Consider the following 14,868-nt stretch of genomic DNA (forward strand, 5'->3'; position numbering starts at 1 on the left):
GGTTTCTTTGGAGGTGCAGATGCGGACCTTGTCCGTGAATAAGTCTTCTTCGCTGAGGGAGCACATCAACAAGCTTAGACAACTTCAGATGCAGGTTCAGAATGCGGGGAAGCCAATTTCCTCCGAAGACATGGCGATCACACTTTTGTCCCAGTTGCCGCCACGATTCGGTGCTTTTTACTCCGCCCTTATTGCTTCGGGGCGTGAGTCCACTCTTCGGTGGGAAGAGTTGGTTTCTATGGTCTTGGACCAAGAGGAAAAAGGGACAAAATGCTTCCAGGTCAGAGGCATTGACAAGCCAAGCCTCTCAGAAAAAGGGGAAGGACCAAAAGAAGAAGAAAGGGGACAACAAGTCAAAGAAGGACAAGGACAAAGAATCCACATGCCATATTTGTGAAAAGACTGGCCATTGGAAGAAGGATTTCCCTGACAAAGACAAGAAGGACACTAACAAGAAGGACAGGAAGGATTCTGGAGCGGTGGATGCACCCTCATTAACTGCGTTTCTTCATCTAGCTGTCATTGAGGACTCTACACCGAATGCTTCCGATGCTGCGATGACAGCTCCCTAGGCTCGAGAGTGGATCGTTAACAGTGGTGCCTCTCGGCACATGATTCCTTCATCAGTTGGTGTTGCCCAATTGCAACCTTCGCGTGGGCAGATTCTCATTGAAGATAGCTCTTCAGTGTCTATTGCAGGACGGGGTGAGATGCAGCTTATTCCAGATGGACGTGGTGGTACCCATACCTCAGAGGTGTTGCATGTGCCAGGTTTAGGGTATCATCTACTTTCGGTTCATAAGATTTGTTCCCTTGGACTTTTGGTGGAGTTTGACAGTGATTCGGTGCGAGTCCTTGATCGTGGGTCAAGGAAGGTTCTCTCATCAGGATATGAGGAGAAGGGCATCTACAAATCGATGTCTTCTACCGCTCTCCCTACTCTTCTTCTTACCTCTCAGACACAGTCAGAGCTATGGCATGCTCGGTTTGGTCACCTTAACTATGATTACCTTCGGAGGGCATCACGTGGACAGCTTGTTCGAGGGTTGCTGGACATAGTGGTGAGCCAGCAGCCTTGCGTCTCCTGCATTCATGGGAAACAGCATAGGGATGTGATTCCCAACAAAGCTTCGCGGCGGTCTACTTCACCGATGGAGCTTGTATCTACGGATCTTTGTGGCCCTATGAGAAACGAGTCCTTGCGAGGGAGCTCGTACTTCATGTTGATCGTAGATGACTACAGCAGGATGACTTGGGCCTATTTCTTGGCGTTGAAGTCAGAGGCCTTCTCCCACTTCAAGGATTGGCTTCTCTTTAAGGAGAACCAATCGAGCCGACGATTGAAGACCTTGCGATCCGACAAGGGTGGTGAATTTGCGCCTTATGATTCCGATTCTATTTCCGAGACAGAGTCTACACTTCCACCGGTCACCCCGGAGGAGTTACCACTGGTGGGTATCCCAAAGTCTTCAGCTGATGGAGAGAGACGAGGAGAGGTCCGGCCTCCTCCTCGTTGGGCCCGTAACACACTCCGTGATTCAGGGATCGAGGGGGTCCCTAAGGAGTGGGGACCACAGGATGGTCCGCGATGGTCACGGAGGCACCAGGCACATTCTACGGAGCTTGTTTGCTCTAACTATTGTTTGATGACCCGTGTTATGCAGGATCGAGAGCCCACCTTCGTGAAGGAGGCTTTACAATCTGCACCATGGAAGAAAGCTATGGAAGCCGAGTTGGAGGCTATTGAGAGGAATGGCACTTGGTATCTCATGCCTCACCCCCCAAATAAGAAGGTGATTGGCGTCAAATGGATCTTCAAGACCAAGTACCTTAGCGATGGTTCTTTGGACAAGCACAAGGCTCGCCTTGTGGCTAAAGGTTTTGCACAGTGCCCAGGGATTGATTGTCATGACACTTTTGCCCCCACTGCTCGTATGGCGACTATTCAAGCTGTTCTTGCCTTGGCTGGCCATAGGAAATGGCCTATCTACCAGTTGGATGTGAAGTCGGCCTTCCTCAATGGTGATTTGAAGGAGAAGATCTATGTAGAGCAGCCTCCTGGCTTTGGATCTTCTTCAGATGGGAACGTCTACAGGTTGACAAAGGCCTTGTATGGCCTCAAGCAGGCTCCGCGTGCATGGAACGAGAAGATTGATTCATTCGTTCAGTCACAGTTGGGATATCGGCGTTCCAAGGCCAATCCGCAGCTTTATGTACACACTTCCGAGGCTGGTTGTGTGCTTTTTGTGTTGTATGTTGACGATTTGATTGTCACAGGTAATCATGCATAGAAGGTCAAAGAGATGAATGCAGCTTTACATCAAACGTTCGAGATGACGGACTTAGGTCTACTCCATTTCTTCTTGGGCCATGAGATTTATTAGTCTCAGAGGGGGATTTTCATCTCTCAGCAGAGATATGTACAGGAGCTCTTGGTTTCTTTTGCGATGGAGGATTGTCGGACCATTTCTACTCCTATGGATTTGAACTGGAAGGCCACTTCACATTCAGCTTCTCCCTTGGCGGATGCTTCCCGCTATCGTCAATTGATTGGATCATTGATTTGGCTCCTCAACACTCGTGTTGATCTTTGTTTTGCTGTTGGGCTCTTGGTAGGGTTCATGAGTGAACCTCAGACGGTGCACTAGCAGGCTGCCCAGAGGATACTTCGATATTTGAGGGGGACATCTGATTTAGGGATTCATTATCCAGCAGGCACAGGTGGTTCAAATCTTGTACTCACAGGTTGGAGTGACTAGGATTGGGCTGGTGATGTGGACCACAGGTGGTCTAGAACAGGTTACTGTTTTACCTTGAGTGCATGTGTTATCTCATGGAGTAGCAAGAAGCAGTCCCCATGGTAGCCCTTTCGTATACTGAGGTGGAGTATCGGGCCGTGTCTTCCACCACATGTGAGGCTGTGTGGCTTCGGAGATTGTTGGAGGAGCTTGGCTGCCCCCAGACTTGTCCTACTTTGCTGCAATGTGACAATGAGAGTTGCATTGCCTTGGCACGGAATCCTGTTTTCCATGCCCGGATGAAGCACATCGAGATCCAGTACCACTTCATTAGAGAGAAGCTTCTGGATGAGACCATCGTTGTGGAGTACTGCAAGATGGAGGACAATCTTGCATATTTGTTTACGAAGGCGCTTCCCCAAGCTCTACTTTGGAGACATGCCAGATCCCTCAGGCTTCTGCCCCGTCCAGGCTCTGAGAGGGGGTGTTAGCCATCAGATCCTATCCGTACAGTCGGACTACCACATGGCAGTCCGACCTGTACCAGTACAGTCGGCTGCATTTAATGTAGCCAACCTGCATATTTTGGTGCCTGTTTTTTTGGCTATTTATAGCCGATATTCCAGTAGTCTTCCTACACTTCTGTTGGTAGTTTACAGGCTGGAGGCTCGTGCAGATTCCGTCTCTGTTCGCAGATTTCAGGCAAGAGATCGTGCAGACTACAGCGGACTTCGAGGTGAACAGCAAGTTGCATCGTCGAGGTGGAGACACGCAGTCCAGCGCACTGTGCCCGTGTACATATGTGCATATCTTTGTATACAGCACACTTATACAACAGATCTTCATCTTCCATTGTCTCTTTCTCTCTCTTCTCTCTGCGTTCTCTCTCTCTCAGTCTTGGTCCCACGCTTCCGCACCCCTGCACTCTGACAGGTACAAGCCCAAAATTGCAGTGGATGTTGATTCCTATGAAAGAAATGATGATGATGGCTATGGAAAGAAATTTTCAGCAAACAACAAGGCTGAAAATCAGCATGTGGAAGATGCTTCATGACCTTAAGATAATGCGGAAAGCATTGGCAGCTACAGTCCATGGAGTGGTAGATTGAGAAATGCACAAAGGAGTGGAGAAGTTGCAAAAGGAAAGAGACCTATAGCTGAAAGTTCAGAAGATGAATCTATAGATGACGAGTATGGCATTCCACATGTTAAAACACCTGGAACTAGAAGTGCAGGAAAGTGTGTGCCACCACATGCTAGATCACATGAGACAGATGGTAGTGCACCTCAATTGAGAAGGTCAGAAAGGGTAAGGTATCCAGTTGATAGATTGACTTATAATGGGTTCATGAAGATGCATTATGCATACATGGTTTCTTATGTACAACATGTGGAGCCTACTTGCTTTGAAGAAGCAGTAGAGAGCAAAGAGTGGAGACAAGCAATGGATGAAGAGATGGATACACTAAGGGAAAACAAGACTTGGGATTTGGTGAAACTACCTCATGGCAAGAAATCCATTGGGTGTAAATGGGTTTATAAGGTCAAATGTAAGTCAGATGATGGTTCTCTTGAGAGGTATAAAGCAAGACTAGTTGCAAAAGGATATGCACAAACTTATGGTTTGGACTATGAAGAAACATTTAGTCCATTAGCTAAAATGACAACAGTGAGATCGGTAATTACTTTGGCTTCTATATATGGTTGGAAGCTTTATCAAATGGATGTGAAAAATGCATTTTTGAATGGCAACTTAGAAGAGGAAGTGTACATGGATCAACAGAGGGCTATGTGGATCCAAAATACCCACATTATGTATGCAGGTTGAAGAAGGCTTTATGTGGACTGAAGCAAGCACCAAGAGCATGGTGTGATAGAATCAGCAAATTCTTATGCAGTATGGGATTTCAGCAGAGCAAAGCTGATTATTCACTTTATGTGAGGCATACAGAAGATGGTATGGTAGTTGTTGTCATCTATGTTGATGATCTCATTATTACATGTACACTTGAGAAGGAGATTTTTGAAGTCAAGCATGGGTTACATAAAGAGTTTGATATAAAGGACCTTGGTTTATTGAGATACTTCTTGGGTATTGAGGTTATTGACACACCTCATGGTATATGGCTGATACAAAGGCAATATGCATTCGAGATGTTGGAAAAATATGGCATGACTAGATGCAAATCGGTTGATACACCATTGGATCAAAATGTTAAGTTGATGGATGATGGATCTTATGTTGAGGATGTCATTATGTTCAGAAAGATAGTTGGTAGTCTTATCTACTTGACCATTACAAGACCAAACTTGAGTTATGCTGTTGGATTGATAAGTCAGTTTATGCAGAAACCATGCAAATCACATTTGGATGTAGTGAGAAGAGTTCTTAGATATGTGAAGAAGACAGCTGGATTTGGCTTGTTTTATGAAAAAGAAATCAAGCCTACATTGTTTGGATACTCAAATGTAGACTGGGCAGGTAGCTCTATGGATAGAAGATCTACTAGTGGCTATGCATTCTCATTTGGATCAGCCATGGTAAGTTGGAGCAATAAGAAGCAACCTACAGTTGCTCTATTAAGCACTGAAGCAAAGTATAGAGGCATTGCATTGGCAACATGTGAGTAGACATGGCTGAGATTGATCTTATATGACATGGGGATAGAGATTGATGGTGGAGTCATTATGTATTATGACAATGTTAGCAGCATTATCTTGGCAAAGAACCCAGTCTACCATGCAAGGACAAAACACATAGAAGTGCACTATCACTTCATTAGAGAAAAAATCATTGATGGCGAGATTGACTTGGTCCATGTGAAAACAAATAACCAAAATGTTGATATCTTTACCAAAGCATTAGGTAAAGATAAGTTTGAGTTCTTCAGGAGTGCACTTGGAGTCTTATGTGTACAAGCTCATTCTGAGCTTGAGGGGGAGTATTGATAAATAGGAATATCCTAAGTCATATCCTAAGGTTGTATGTATCTAAAGTACAAGCGTATGTAAAGTGTCCTTAAGTTGAGGGTAATCTATCACTTTGAGGATACCTCTTGTGTGTGACTGTGAGAATGAAAAAAATAGAGAAGAATAATGGAGGAGAAGAAAACATGGAGCTCCTGACCTCTCATCTGATTTATCTCACACGGACTCCCTCCACTTCGGTTTTTATTAGATATAGAGGCTCACAATCCCTCTTCTTCTTCTTCTTCTTCTTCTTCTTGCTTCATGCACACAATGAGGATCACCCAAAGTGGGTAGATACTTTGACTTTAGGACACTTTACATACAACATCTTTTCCATTTCATGCAAACATAGGATGTGAATTAACATATGTCGTACTTCTCAACACCTCACATCATCTCGCATGCCCATCTTAGTACACAATCATAGGCAAGGGATATCCCTTAAGAATGCACAATGCAAACCTCTAGATGAAATATGAACCAAATATAAGAAAAGCATGCTTATGAGGTTGTGAACAGTTTGTTCTACAAGTGTGAGAGTCGTCTTCTACCAACATAATTAAGAAAGTTGACAAAGCATGATAGCTAGATGGCAAACACCCTTAAGAGTAGTGGAGACAATGATCTGGGCCTAAAAACTCTAATGTCCACTTGATATACATGTACTAAAGGCATCACACACCCCAAACTAATGGACTAGGACTATGAGACAGAGCTCCTAATCCCTAATCTAACTTAGTCTAAGGCTTACAATCAAGAGATGTACATAGATAAGACATTGAATAACAAAATGATTACTAATATGCCCCCCCCCCCCCCCGGATCTTGCATCTAGCCAAAGGAGAGATAAGTAGAAAATCTTATGGAAGATCAAAACATGTGAATGTGGATGAAGTCCATCAATGATGAGAACATGTCAAATAGCATGAACACCCCTTGCAATTCCTATCCATCTACTCTTGCCAATCATACCATGTATGCCCTTTCAAAAACCTACAAGAATCTACATTTTGATATGGACTACCTCTAAGAGTGGAAACCAACCTTGTGGACTACCTCTGAGAGTGAAAAGCAACCCAATGATTGTGGCATTGTATGGGTAGCGTCCTCAAAATGAAAATGGCCTGCTTTATGATGCTAAAAGCTATGATTTGATGATGGCTAGCCATTGTGGAGGTAGGTGACCAGTTGCATATGGAAAAGAGTTACTAGAAAGAATGTTGCAATTTGATTTTTGATAAGAAAGACTTGATGGGAGTTGCATTTTAGGATGGTGACCTACTTGTGGCTATGTATGGCCTTTTGAATATTGGAAAGATTTGATAAGTGTGAACAATAGTTGCTAAGGAAGAGACTATATGAGGAAGGCCTCCAAAATTAGGTGTCTCCTAGGTGAAGGAGATATAAAATGCAACATATTCAGGGCACTTTGTAGATACTCTTACCAATAATGATATCATTGTGACAATGTGCAAAATAGAAAAGAAACATGGAGAGAAGAGAAGAGGACACAAAACTCAAACGAAACTAAAGGAAAATACACTATCCAAATGCAACACAAGGCTACAACCCCTACACATGTAAGAGCCATGTAAGTGAGGGCATTGACCTATTTGTAGAAGTTGAGAATCCGACTAAGAAAGATGATGATGAATTATGGTTTGAGAAGTTGTGCTCAAAAGGCATGTGAGTGGTTGCCTTTATAGGCCATGGGCATGACACAAATTGGCCTCAACAACCAAAAGCAAGCACCATAACAAACTTGACCACCCATGAGGGGAAGGTCATCTAGGCAAGCCACATGGTTAAAATTGAAAATGCACTCCAATTGTGCAATGTGGAAATGCTTAAGGAAGCAATGGATACAATGATCAAGGCCTAGAAATCCTAATCTCCACCAATGTCACTTGTTCCTAAGACATATTGGAAGATTTGGCAAGCAAATTCCTTTATCATCTAAACTTGTCAAGTAAGCTAAGACATATACATATACACACAAGATACATACACTAACATACTCATGAAGTCACATATCTAATGTTAAATAACAAATAAAATGCTTACTTTATGAGTAAAATACATACGGAAAGTTAGGAAGTTACACATTTACTCTCTCTCTACATTACAATGAATATGTTTTTTATGGTTGTAAAATATAACAAATGAATCGGCACGTTCCTCTAAGAACCGAGCTTATAACCACTTGTAATGATAAGGAGTGAATTTTTCCATGAATTATAGCCAAATTTTTGCATTTTGGACCTTGTTTTCAAGCAACTTTGTAACATTTTTCCCAAAATATTTCCACTAATGACCACCTAATATAGTTGTGATGAAAGCATACAATAAGGAAAACTATAGATTGTGGCACCAGCAAAGCTCCTAATTTTCCCATTTGACTTAAACTTAGGCTCATAAGGCAAAGATGGACACACAACAATACATCAAAAGAAGTTCTACAAACAATAAACTTAACCCTTATATTGGTCTTTGATTACCTTGAGTTGAAGCTTATTTGGGCAACCACAATCACCATCATGAGTATTCACCTCCTCAAAGGATAATATCCCTCACTTAAATGGAGTGCATGGATCTAAGAAGCTTATAGTTCGGCAAGAGTTACAACAAAACCTTGAAAAACTTATTTATGTTCTACTTGTCCACTACAAAATCTCTCTTGCTCGCAATCCAACTGCTTTGGAAAAGTGCTCCCAATAAACTCATTTATCAATTGGGAATATTGAAGCTCAAGGTTGATGTTGAGGGACATGAACCTTGAGTGGCCTAAGGCTCATGTGTGAGGCCATGAGACTATTGTTGTTGAAGGACAAGCTCTATAGGTTAGATTAGGTATAAGGGGCAAAAGGCTTCTTGCTATGTTGAAACATTCAACATCTATGTCGAATGTCAAAGCACAAGCTACTTTCTACTTTGATGTGGTGATAGGCTTAACTAAAGTTGATGCCTAGATTCATGCATGCAATTTCAACAATATATGCTTCAAGAAATCCTACATGGCCTATTAGGACTTCTTGAATGGTACCATGGTTCAATTAGGCTTTCTTCAAGAATGAATCATTGATAGTATTTCAACACTTTAAACGTTAGCTAGTAGCAAGGTGATCATTGGGTACCCAATCAATCAAGCAAAAATGCCCCCTTGACCCATATCACTTTCCTTTGTGGAGGTAATATCTACTTCATTCAAGGATTATAACATGAAGGCGCCTCAATTGTAGAGGATGAGTTTAACTTTGGACCACAATAAAAGCCAAAAATCAATCAACAAAGGTCAATTGGTTCTCATGTAGATCTCAATCCTAATACAAATCGGGATTTTCACTTCGGCTTTAAATGGGAGAACAAAGGGCACATTCATGCATCTTGGGTTCTAAGTGGGCCTCAACATAATAGCTATCCAACATAGGTTGTACCTGTGATCAACTCCAAACAACAAGAGTTGACATACTAGTACATGGCTTGGATCTCTCGAGCAAGGAAAACTTTGGTAATCAACGAAGTCCTAGTTGAGACACCTTACTAGTGGTTCTCACATACATACATAACTCAATTACATCACTTGGTTTGAAAATTCCCACAGTCTAGCTCAAAATGAATCCAATGACTCAAGCAAAAGTGGCATGGCACAACATACAACAAAAGGTGGCTTGGAGCTACTCCTTCAAGAGGACTTTGAAGAATATTTGACCAAACAATGGAGGGGATTGGACACCATCTTATACTTGCACCTTACACAATGCCTTGCATGTGGCAACACTTGCAAAAGGTGCCAAAGTAGAGAACGTCAAGTTATTACGAGATAGATAAACAACAAATCATCAAACATTAGCAAGTCAAGTATAAGGAAGCCTTGCAACTTGGGAATTGCAAGCATATTCAAATTAGCAACATAGAACTTTGACTCTATGCATACCACTAGAGTCCAGAGGGGCATTTACCGAACAACAAATGTGGATGGCTCTAGAGTGAAAAATGATGAGCAAAAAGGGGTCGAAGAGAAAGGGACCAACAAGGTTCTCTACCATGTACAAACCCAGTTTGGAGTGTTTTAATTAGACAAAGTCCCATGATAATTTCCACATTGGATTATGACATCATGAGCTCTATGGGGAAGAGATCAACTAGTTAGCTAGATATGATTAGGGACCAAGGTGGGGACACACAAAACCATCATCCCAATTCCCCCAACCACACCTAATGAGACATGCAATGCCTTTCACACAAACGTTCATGATATTGAAGGCTACAAGAAAAAACAAGGAAAAATAGCCCCTTTACCCACATGAAAAAATGTCTACACTTCTAGCTTTTGGCAAGCAATTAGAGCTATGCACGGCATTTACTTAACGAAGTTGAGAAATATGGTCATAGAAGACCCCTTGCCAAAACTAATCAAGTTCAAAGGAATTAAAACACAAAAAACTTATCTTAATTACATTAAACACGGCATCGTTCTTCTAAAGCCCTGTCCAAAGATGAATTCATTATCCTCGTCAATTCATGTATGCTTTACATTGTTTGGTTGGATTGGTTTCATGGAAAATATCCATGCATGGTTCAGTTTTTTTCATGAGGTTAAGATCATGGTGAATATCATATTAGCCTAGGAATGACCAAAGAAAGGATGTACATCCTTGAATATAAGATCCTTCGCTGGCTTCTAGAGTAAGTTGCTCATGAATATATGTGCATCACGTGAGTTTAAAATAATGTATTTTTAAAATATCATTTTCATACATTTTTTATATATAGAAAGGTGTAATATATAAAGATTAATTACAAATTAAATTTAAAAAATTTATATTTTATTTTCTTTAAATTCCCAAATAAAGATATTTATAAATAGGCATTGAATGCATGTGATGTAAAAGATATACATATAGTAACTTCCACGAGGTTGGCTTACTCTAAAACACCAAGCTTCCTTTCAGGTAGGGTCCATTAAAATCAAAGCAACCGAAGTGGAACACACCCATAATGTCATGATAATGGATCGGGCTCTGCAAAAGCTGTAAGAATTTGGTGGTCACATCACTATTCCAAGAAGTATAATGACACCAAGTTATAATACAAAGTTGCTTGAAGCTATAATATTTATAAGATGAGCTTGGGCCCCTTCAGATGGGTGATAAATTACCCAGAGACTAGATGCTTGACCATGTCTGCACACAGTCTATATGCACCATATTGCTGCTCAGAAGCTACCATTACTCACATGGCCGTCTATTGGCCAACAGTTTTTATTACACCTGCAGTCAAATAAGGTTCTTATCATGAAAGTAATGCTATACAAACGAAACCACACTATGGCTTGTGCTAACTCATGAGATGCATGAGATATTAACGGAGGGCACCGGTGAGGGGAACTAACAGACTTGGAACTTACTCTTATCTCTTTGTACTACCCAAATGATATTATTATCCCAGATGATATGAGAATTTCCTCACAATCTGAGGTCCAGAAGGCACTTTACAAAAAAGTTCATAAATTACAGCTATTTAGTACAATGAACAACCTATTGACTGCAAATGTCACGAAATACAAATAGAATTACGTTCCTAGATTCTAATGTCACCAATTTCAGTTCAGATATTTTACAACAGGTGCTCCTTTCTGATTACTTTTGGGTAAGGAGGTGAAAATGGAACTATCTGCCAGGATGGCAACAGGGTTTGGGATTTGTAGGCCATGCATTGTGGCACAAGAATACAAATAGATGCACAGTACATATATTCTTTGAAGCAAATCAGAAAGGCGGACTTTGACAACCCAACCTCTTCTATCCACCCCACCTCGAGGTGATGCTGATCTGCAGCAATGAGCTGTGTTATGGATGAAATTTGGTGAAGGTCAGTCTGAAAACCACCATGGCAATCTTGTAAATGCCAACAATTGTGGACTTGTATATTAAAGCTCCGCATTCTCTTCCGTACACATTCGCACTGGGTCTACAGCATTCTATCACAGCACTGGAAAAAGCTGTTGCAATTGAGATACTTACCAGAGGCATCCACCACAGAGATGCCTACTTTGCAAGGCCATACCTCAGAACTTGGACTACTTGTTGACCAGTGATGAAGCCGTCAAAAACAGTTTCCAGGCAAACTCGTGACGCCATAATCTGTACCAAGGTTGCTTTCCATCAAAATTGTCTACCACCCAACATTCAGAAACACTGTTACTGGTGAGGAACACACTACATGCTGCAGGTAGCATTCAGTATGCCCACAGGTCAATCTACTTCAGCCACTGGTGGAAGTTTCACACTTTTTTCTTGCTCCAATGAGAGAATTTCAGTATGCCAGTTTACAAAATGGTTCAAAGACCACATCATTAATCAGTCAGATCATGGCTGCTAGTACGGCTTATCGTTGAGGAATTGATAGGGGATCCTCGTCCATGATAAATCGGTCTTTGGGGCGAGTGCCTGAGAAGCTGCCTAGTTACTTGTTCGTCCAATCTTTGGAGTGCCCCACTTGATCTCCTCGTAGTCTCCTGTTCAAGATCTCTGAGAGACCTAGCATGCCCAGAAGTCAAATATTCACTACCTCTATGAGTATAATTGTATGTATTTTGCCTGTCCTCAGAAACCATGTTCCACTGGGCATCAGGTTGGTAACTTCTGTTAACAGTGACATGCAGAGAAGTCGGGATTCCAGGCCTCCCATTTGATTGTCTGCCAGATCTCCTGTAAGGCATATTCAACTGATTTCCAGATGCGCCGTATAACTCCAATCCAGTAGCAGGCAAACCTCCTATTGGTGGTGTAGAATACCCAGGAAGAATTCCAGCTGATCTTGTGGGATACAAGCCAGTTAAGGCTTGATGGGATGATCGGGGAGACACAGGAGCACTCAAAGAGGGATAAATACCAGGCCGACCAGAGCCATGTGGCACTTCGCTGCAAAATATCATCATTCAAAATAGGTTAGATAGGTGCAGAAAATGAAGAAACAGAAGCAACAAAAATGACATCCTAACCTGGCATTTGATCGCTGGGGTGCAGCTCTCCTATGAGAACCTCGAGAGCTCTCATCATTATCCTGGCGCATACTCCTTTCACCAGCATCCTGGGAGATATTAGGAAATCATTTGAGAATCTGACAACCCCAAAAGTTATTAACCACTTCCACATATCAAATACTGGACCCTTCCAAGGTACAAGCTCTTTCAAAGTATGAAGCAAATGACACACAATTTGGAGCTTACCATCAAAGAAAGTAGATTCAGAGTGTTGGCAATGACTTCAGCATCATCATTGGGAATCTGTACAAACGGATGCTCAAGTAGCGTCGCTGCAGAAGGTCGATCTGCTGGATTTTTCTGCAGACAGAGTCTAATAAAAGCCTGCCCTTCAGGGGATAAACCCTCTGGAATTGGAGGAATTTCTGCTCTGGTGACTTTGAACATTGCAGCTACCTGCCCAAAATTCAAAGAGAGAAAAATAAACAATAGAAATGTTATCCTTACTACTGGCACAGAAAACAAGACAAATTTATGAACCAGTGGATAAGTATACAAGTTGTTTTAGGATAATTAAGGAGGCGGCAGAGCGATCTGAAGAAGCGTTACAGAAAGAAGACAGAATATCAGTGAGTACTTGAACAGCATGTAAACTACAACTTTATTCCTAGTTCTTTTACTCAAATATCTTCTAACTAGGTTCTTAACCACATCAAAGAAACATACATAGATACACATGCACACAAACACAAATGAGCACGCACATGCATAAATATACACAAACATACTTGAAAAGATGCAAACTCAAATTAATGAGCTGAAAACGAACATGAAGAAGGAATGGCTCTGTGGTGGCCTACGAGCACTGAGGGTTTGATGTTCAGCAATGGCAATGGCAAGCAGCAGCAGTAGAGAGAGAGAGAGAGAGAGAAAGAGAGAGAGAGAGAGAGAGAGAGAGAGAGTGTGTGTGTGTGTGTGTAAGTAGCAGTAGAGAGTGAGAGAGAGTGAGATGCACAATGTGTGGGACAAAGAGTTGTACCTCTCTTAGGTTTTGGTGATAGTTATATGTAATAATAAAGTATTAAGTGCTGAGGGTGTGTTCACACCCGAGCACATATAAAAGGCACGGTGGCCCTTTATTCCCAACAACCTCCCACCTAAAAGCGACATGCCTTAAGGTTGACAAAAGAACCAACTAAGTCTAAGTATGTACAAAGTTGAGAGACATATACTATCCAACTCCCATCATCTCTCGGCAATGAGCAAACAGCTCTGCAAGAAGACCCTTCGTGAGAAGATCTACAAGATTATCATTTGTATCTACCTTGACAAGCTCAATGCTTTAGCTGTAAAGTATATCCCTAATAAAGTGATACTTCAGCTCTATGTGCTTCGTCATTCCATGAAAGATGGGATTCCGTGCTAGTATGATAGCACTCTGGCTATCACAATAAAGGACAGGAGTCTCAATAATACCAAGCTCTCCCATAAGACGTAAAAGCCATAAAGACTCCTTGCATGCCTCAGTGGCAGCCACATACTTTGCCTCTGTGATAGACAATCCAACACACTTCTGCAACCTGGAGATCCAGGAAATTGCACCCCCTGTGAAGGTGAATACATGGGTGAATACATACCCTAAAGTAGACTTCCTGCAATATGACCGACATAGTTTGCATCCATAAAGCCAATGACCTTCCTTCTGCTTTCCAAAGCAAATGCACAAATCCTTTGTGACCTTTTTTTTGCTTTCCAAAGCAAATGCACAAATCCTTTGTGCCCTTAAGATATCGCATGATACCTTAAGATATCGCATGATACCTTTTTCACTGCTTCCCAATGCTTTCTACCAATATGTGCCAAGTACTTGCTAGCCACTTTCACCACAAATGCTATCTCACAATGTGTAGCAACCATACCATATATCAAGCTACCCACAGCTGAAGTATACAAGATCTTAGCCATTTCAGTTTTTTCATCATCACATGTAGGGCTGTCCTTTGCACTGAGTTTCACATATGGAGGCAATGGTACACCAATTGCTTCCCCCCCCCCCTCTTCCATATTGAAATGCTGCAAAATCTTAGATTCATACTCTTGTTGTGACAGATAAAGAAGACCTCTTGTTCTGTTCCTCAGTATATGCATGCCAAGAATATGATTTGCTTCACCAAG

At 41.8% G+C, this 14,868-nt stretch overlaps 1 protein-coding gene across 1 annotated transcript in view; it reads right to left on the reverse strand.

Annotated features, from left to right (window-relative positions):
• Nucleotides 1-11,101: 11,101 nt before the first annotated feature.
• The window catches only part of LOC148014956 (uncharacterized), a 97,848-nt gene continuing 94,081 nt past the window's right edge, over nucleotides 11,102-14,868 (reverse strand). Inside the window, exons 9-11 of the mRNA XM_087665066.1 lie at nucleotides 12,940-13,149; nucleotides 12,712-12,800; nucleotides 11,102-12,631 (exon numbers count right to left, since the gene is read on the reverse strand). Of these exons, the coding sequence (XP_087521192.1) occupies nucleotides 12,064-12,631; nucleotides 12,712-12,800; nucleotides 12,940-13,149 (867 nt within the window). The 3' untranslated portion in view covers nucleotides 11,102-12,063. The remainder of the gene's footprint in view (nucleotides 12,632-12,711; nucleotides 12,801-12,939; nucleotides 13,150-14,868) is intronic.

This window comes from Lygodium microphyllum, chromosome 24 (assembly GCF_053477565.2).
Source record: "Lygodium microphyllum isolate KBCC chromosome 24, Lygodium_microphyllum_v1.1.10, whole genome shotgun sequence".
Classification (NCBI taxonomy): domain Eukaryota; kingdom Viridiplantae; phylum Streptophyta; class Polypodiopsida; order Schizaeales; family Lygodiaceae; genus Lygodium; species Lygodium microphyllum.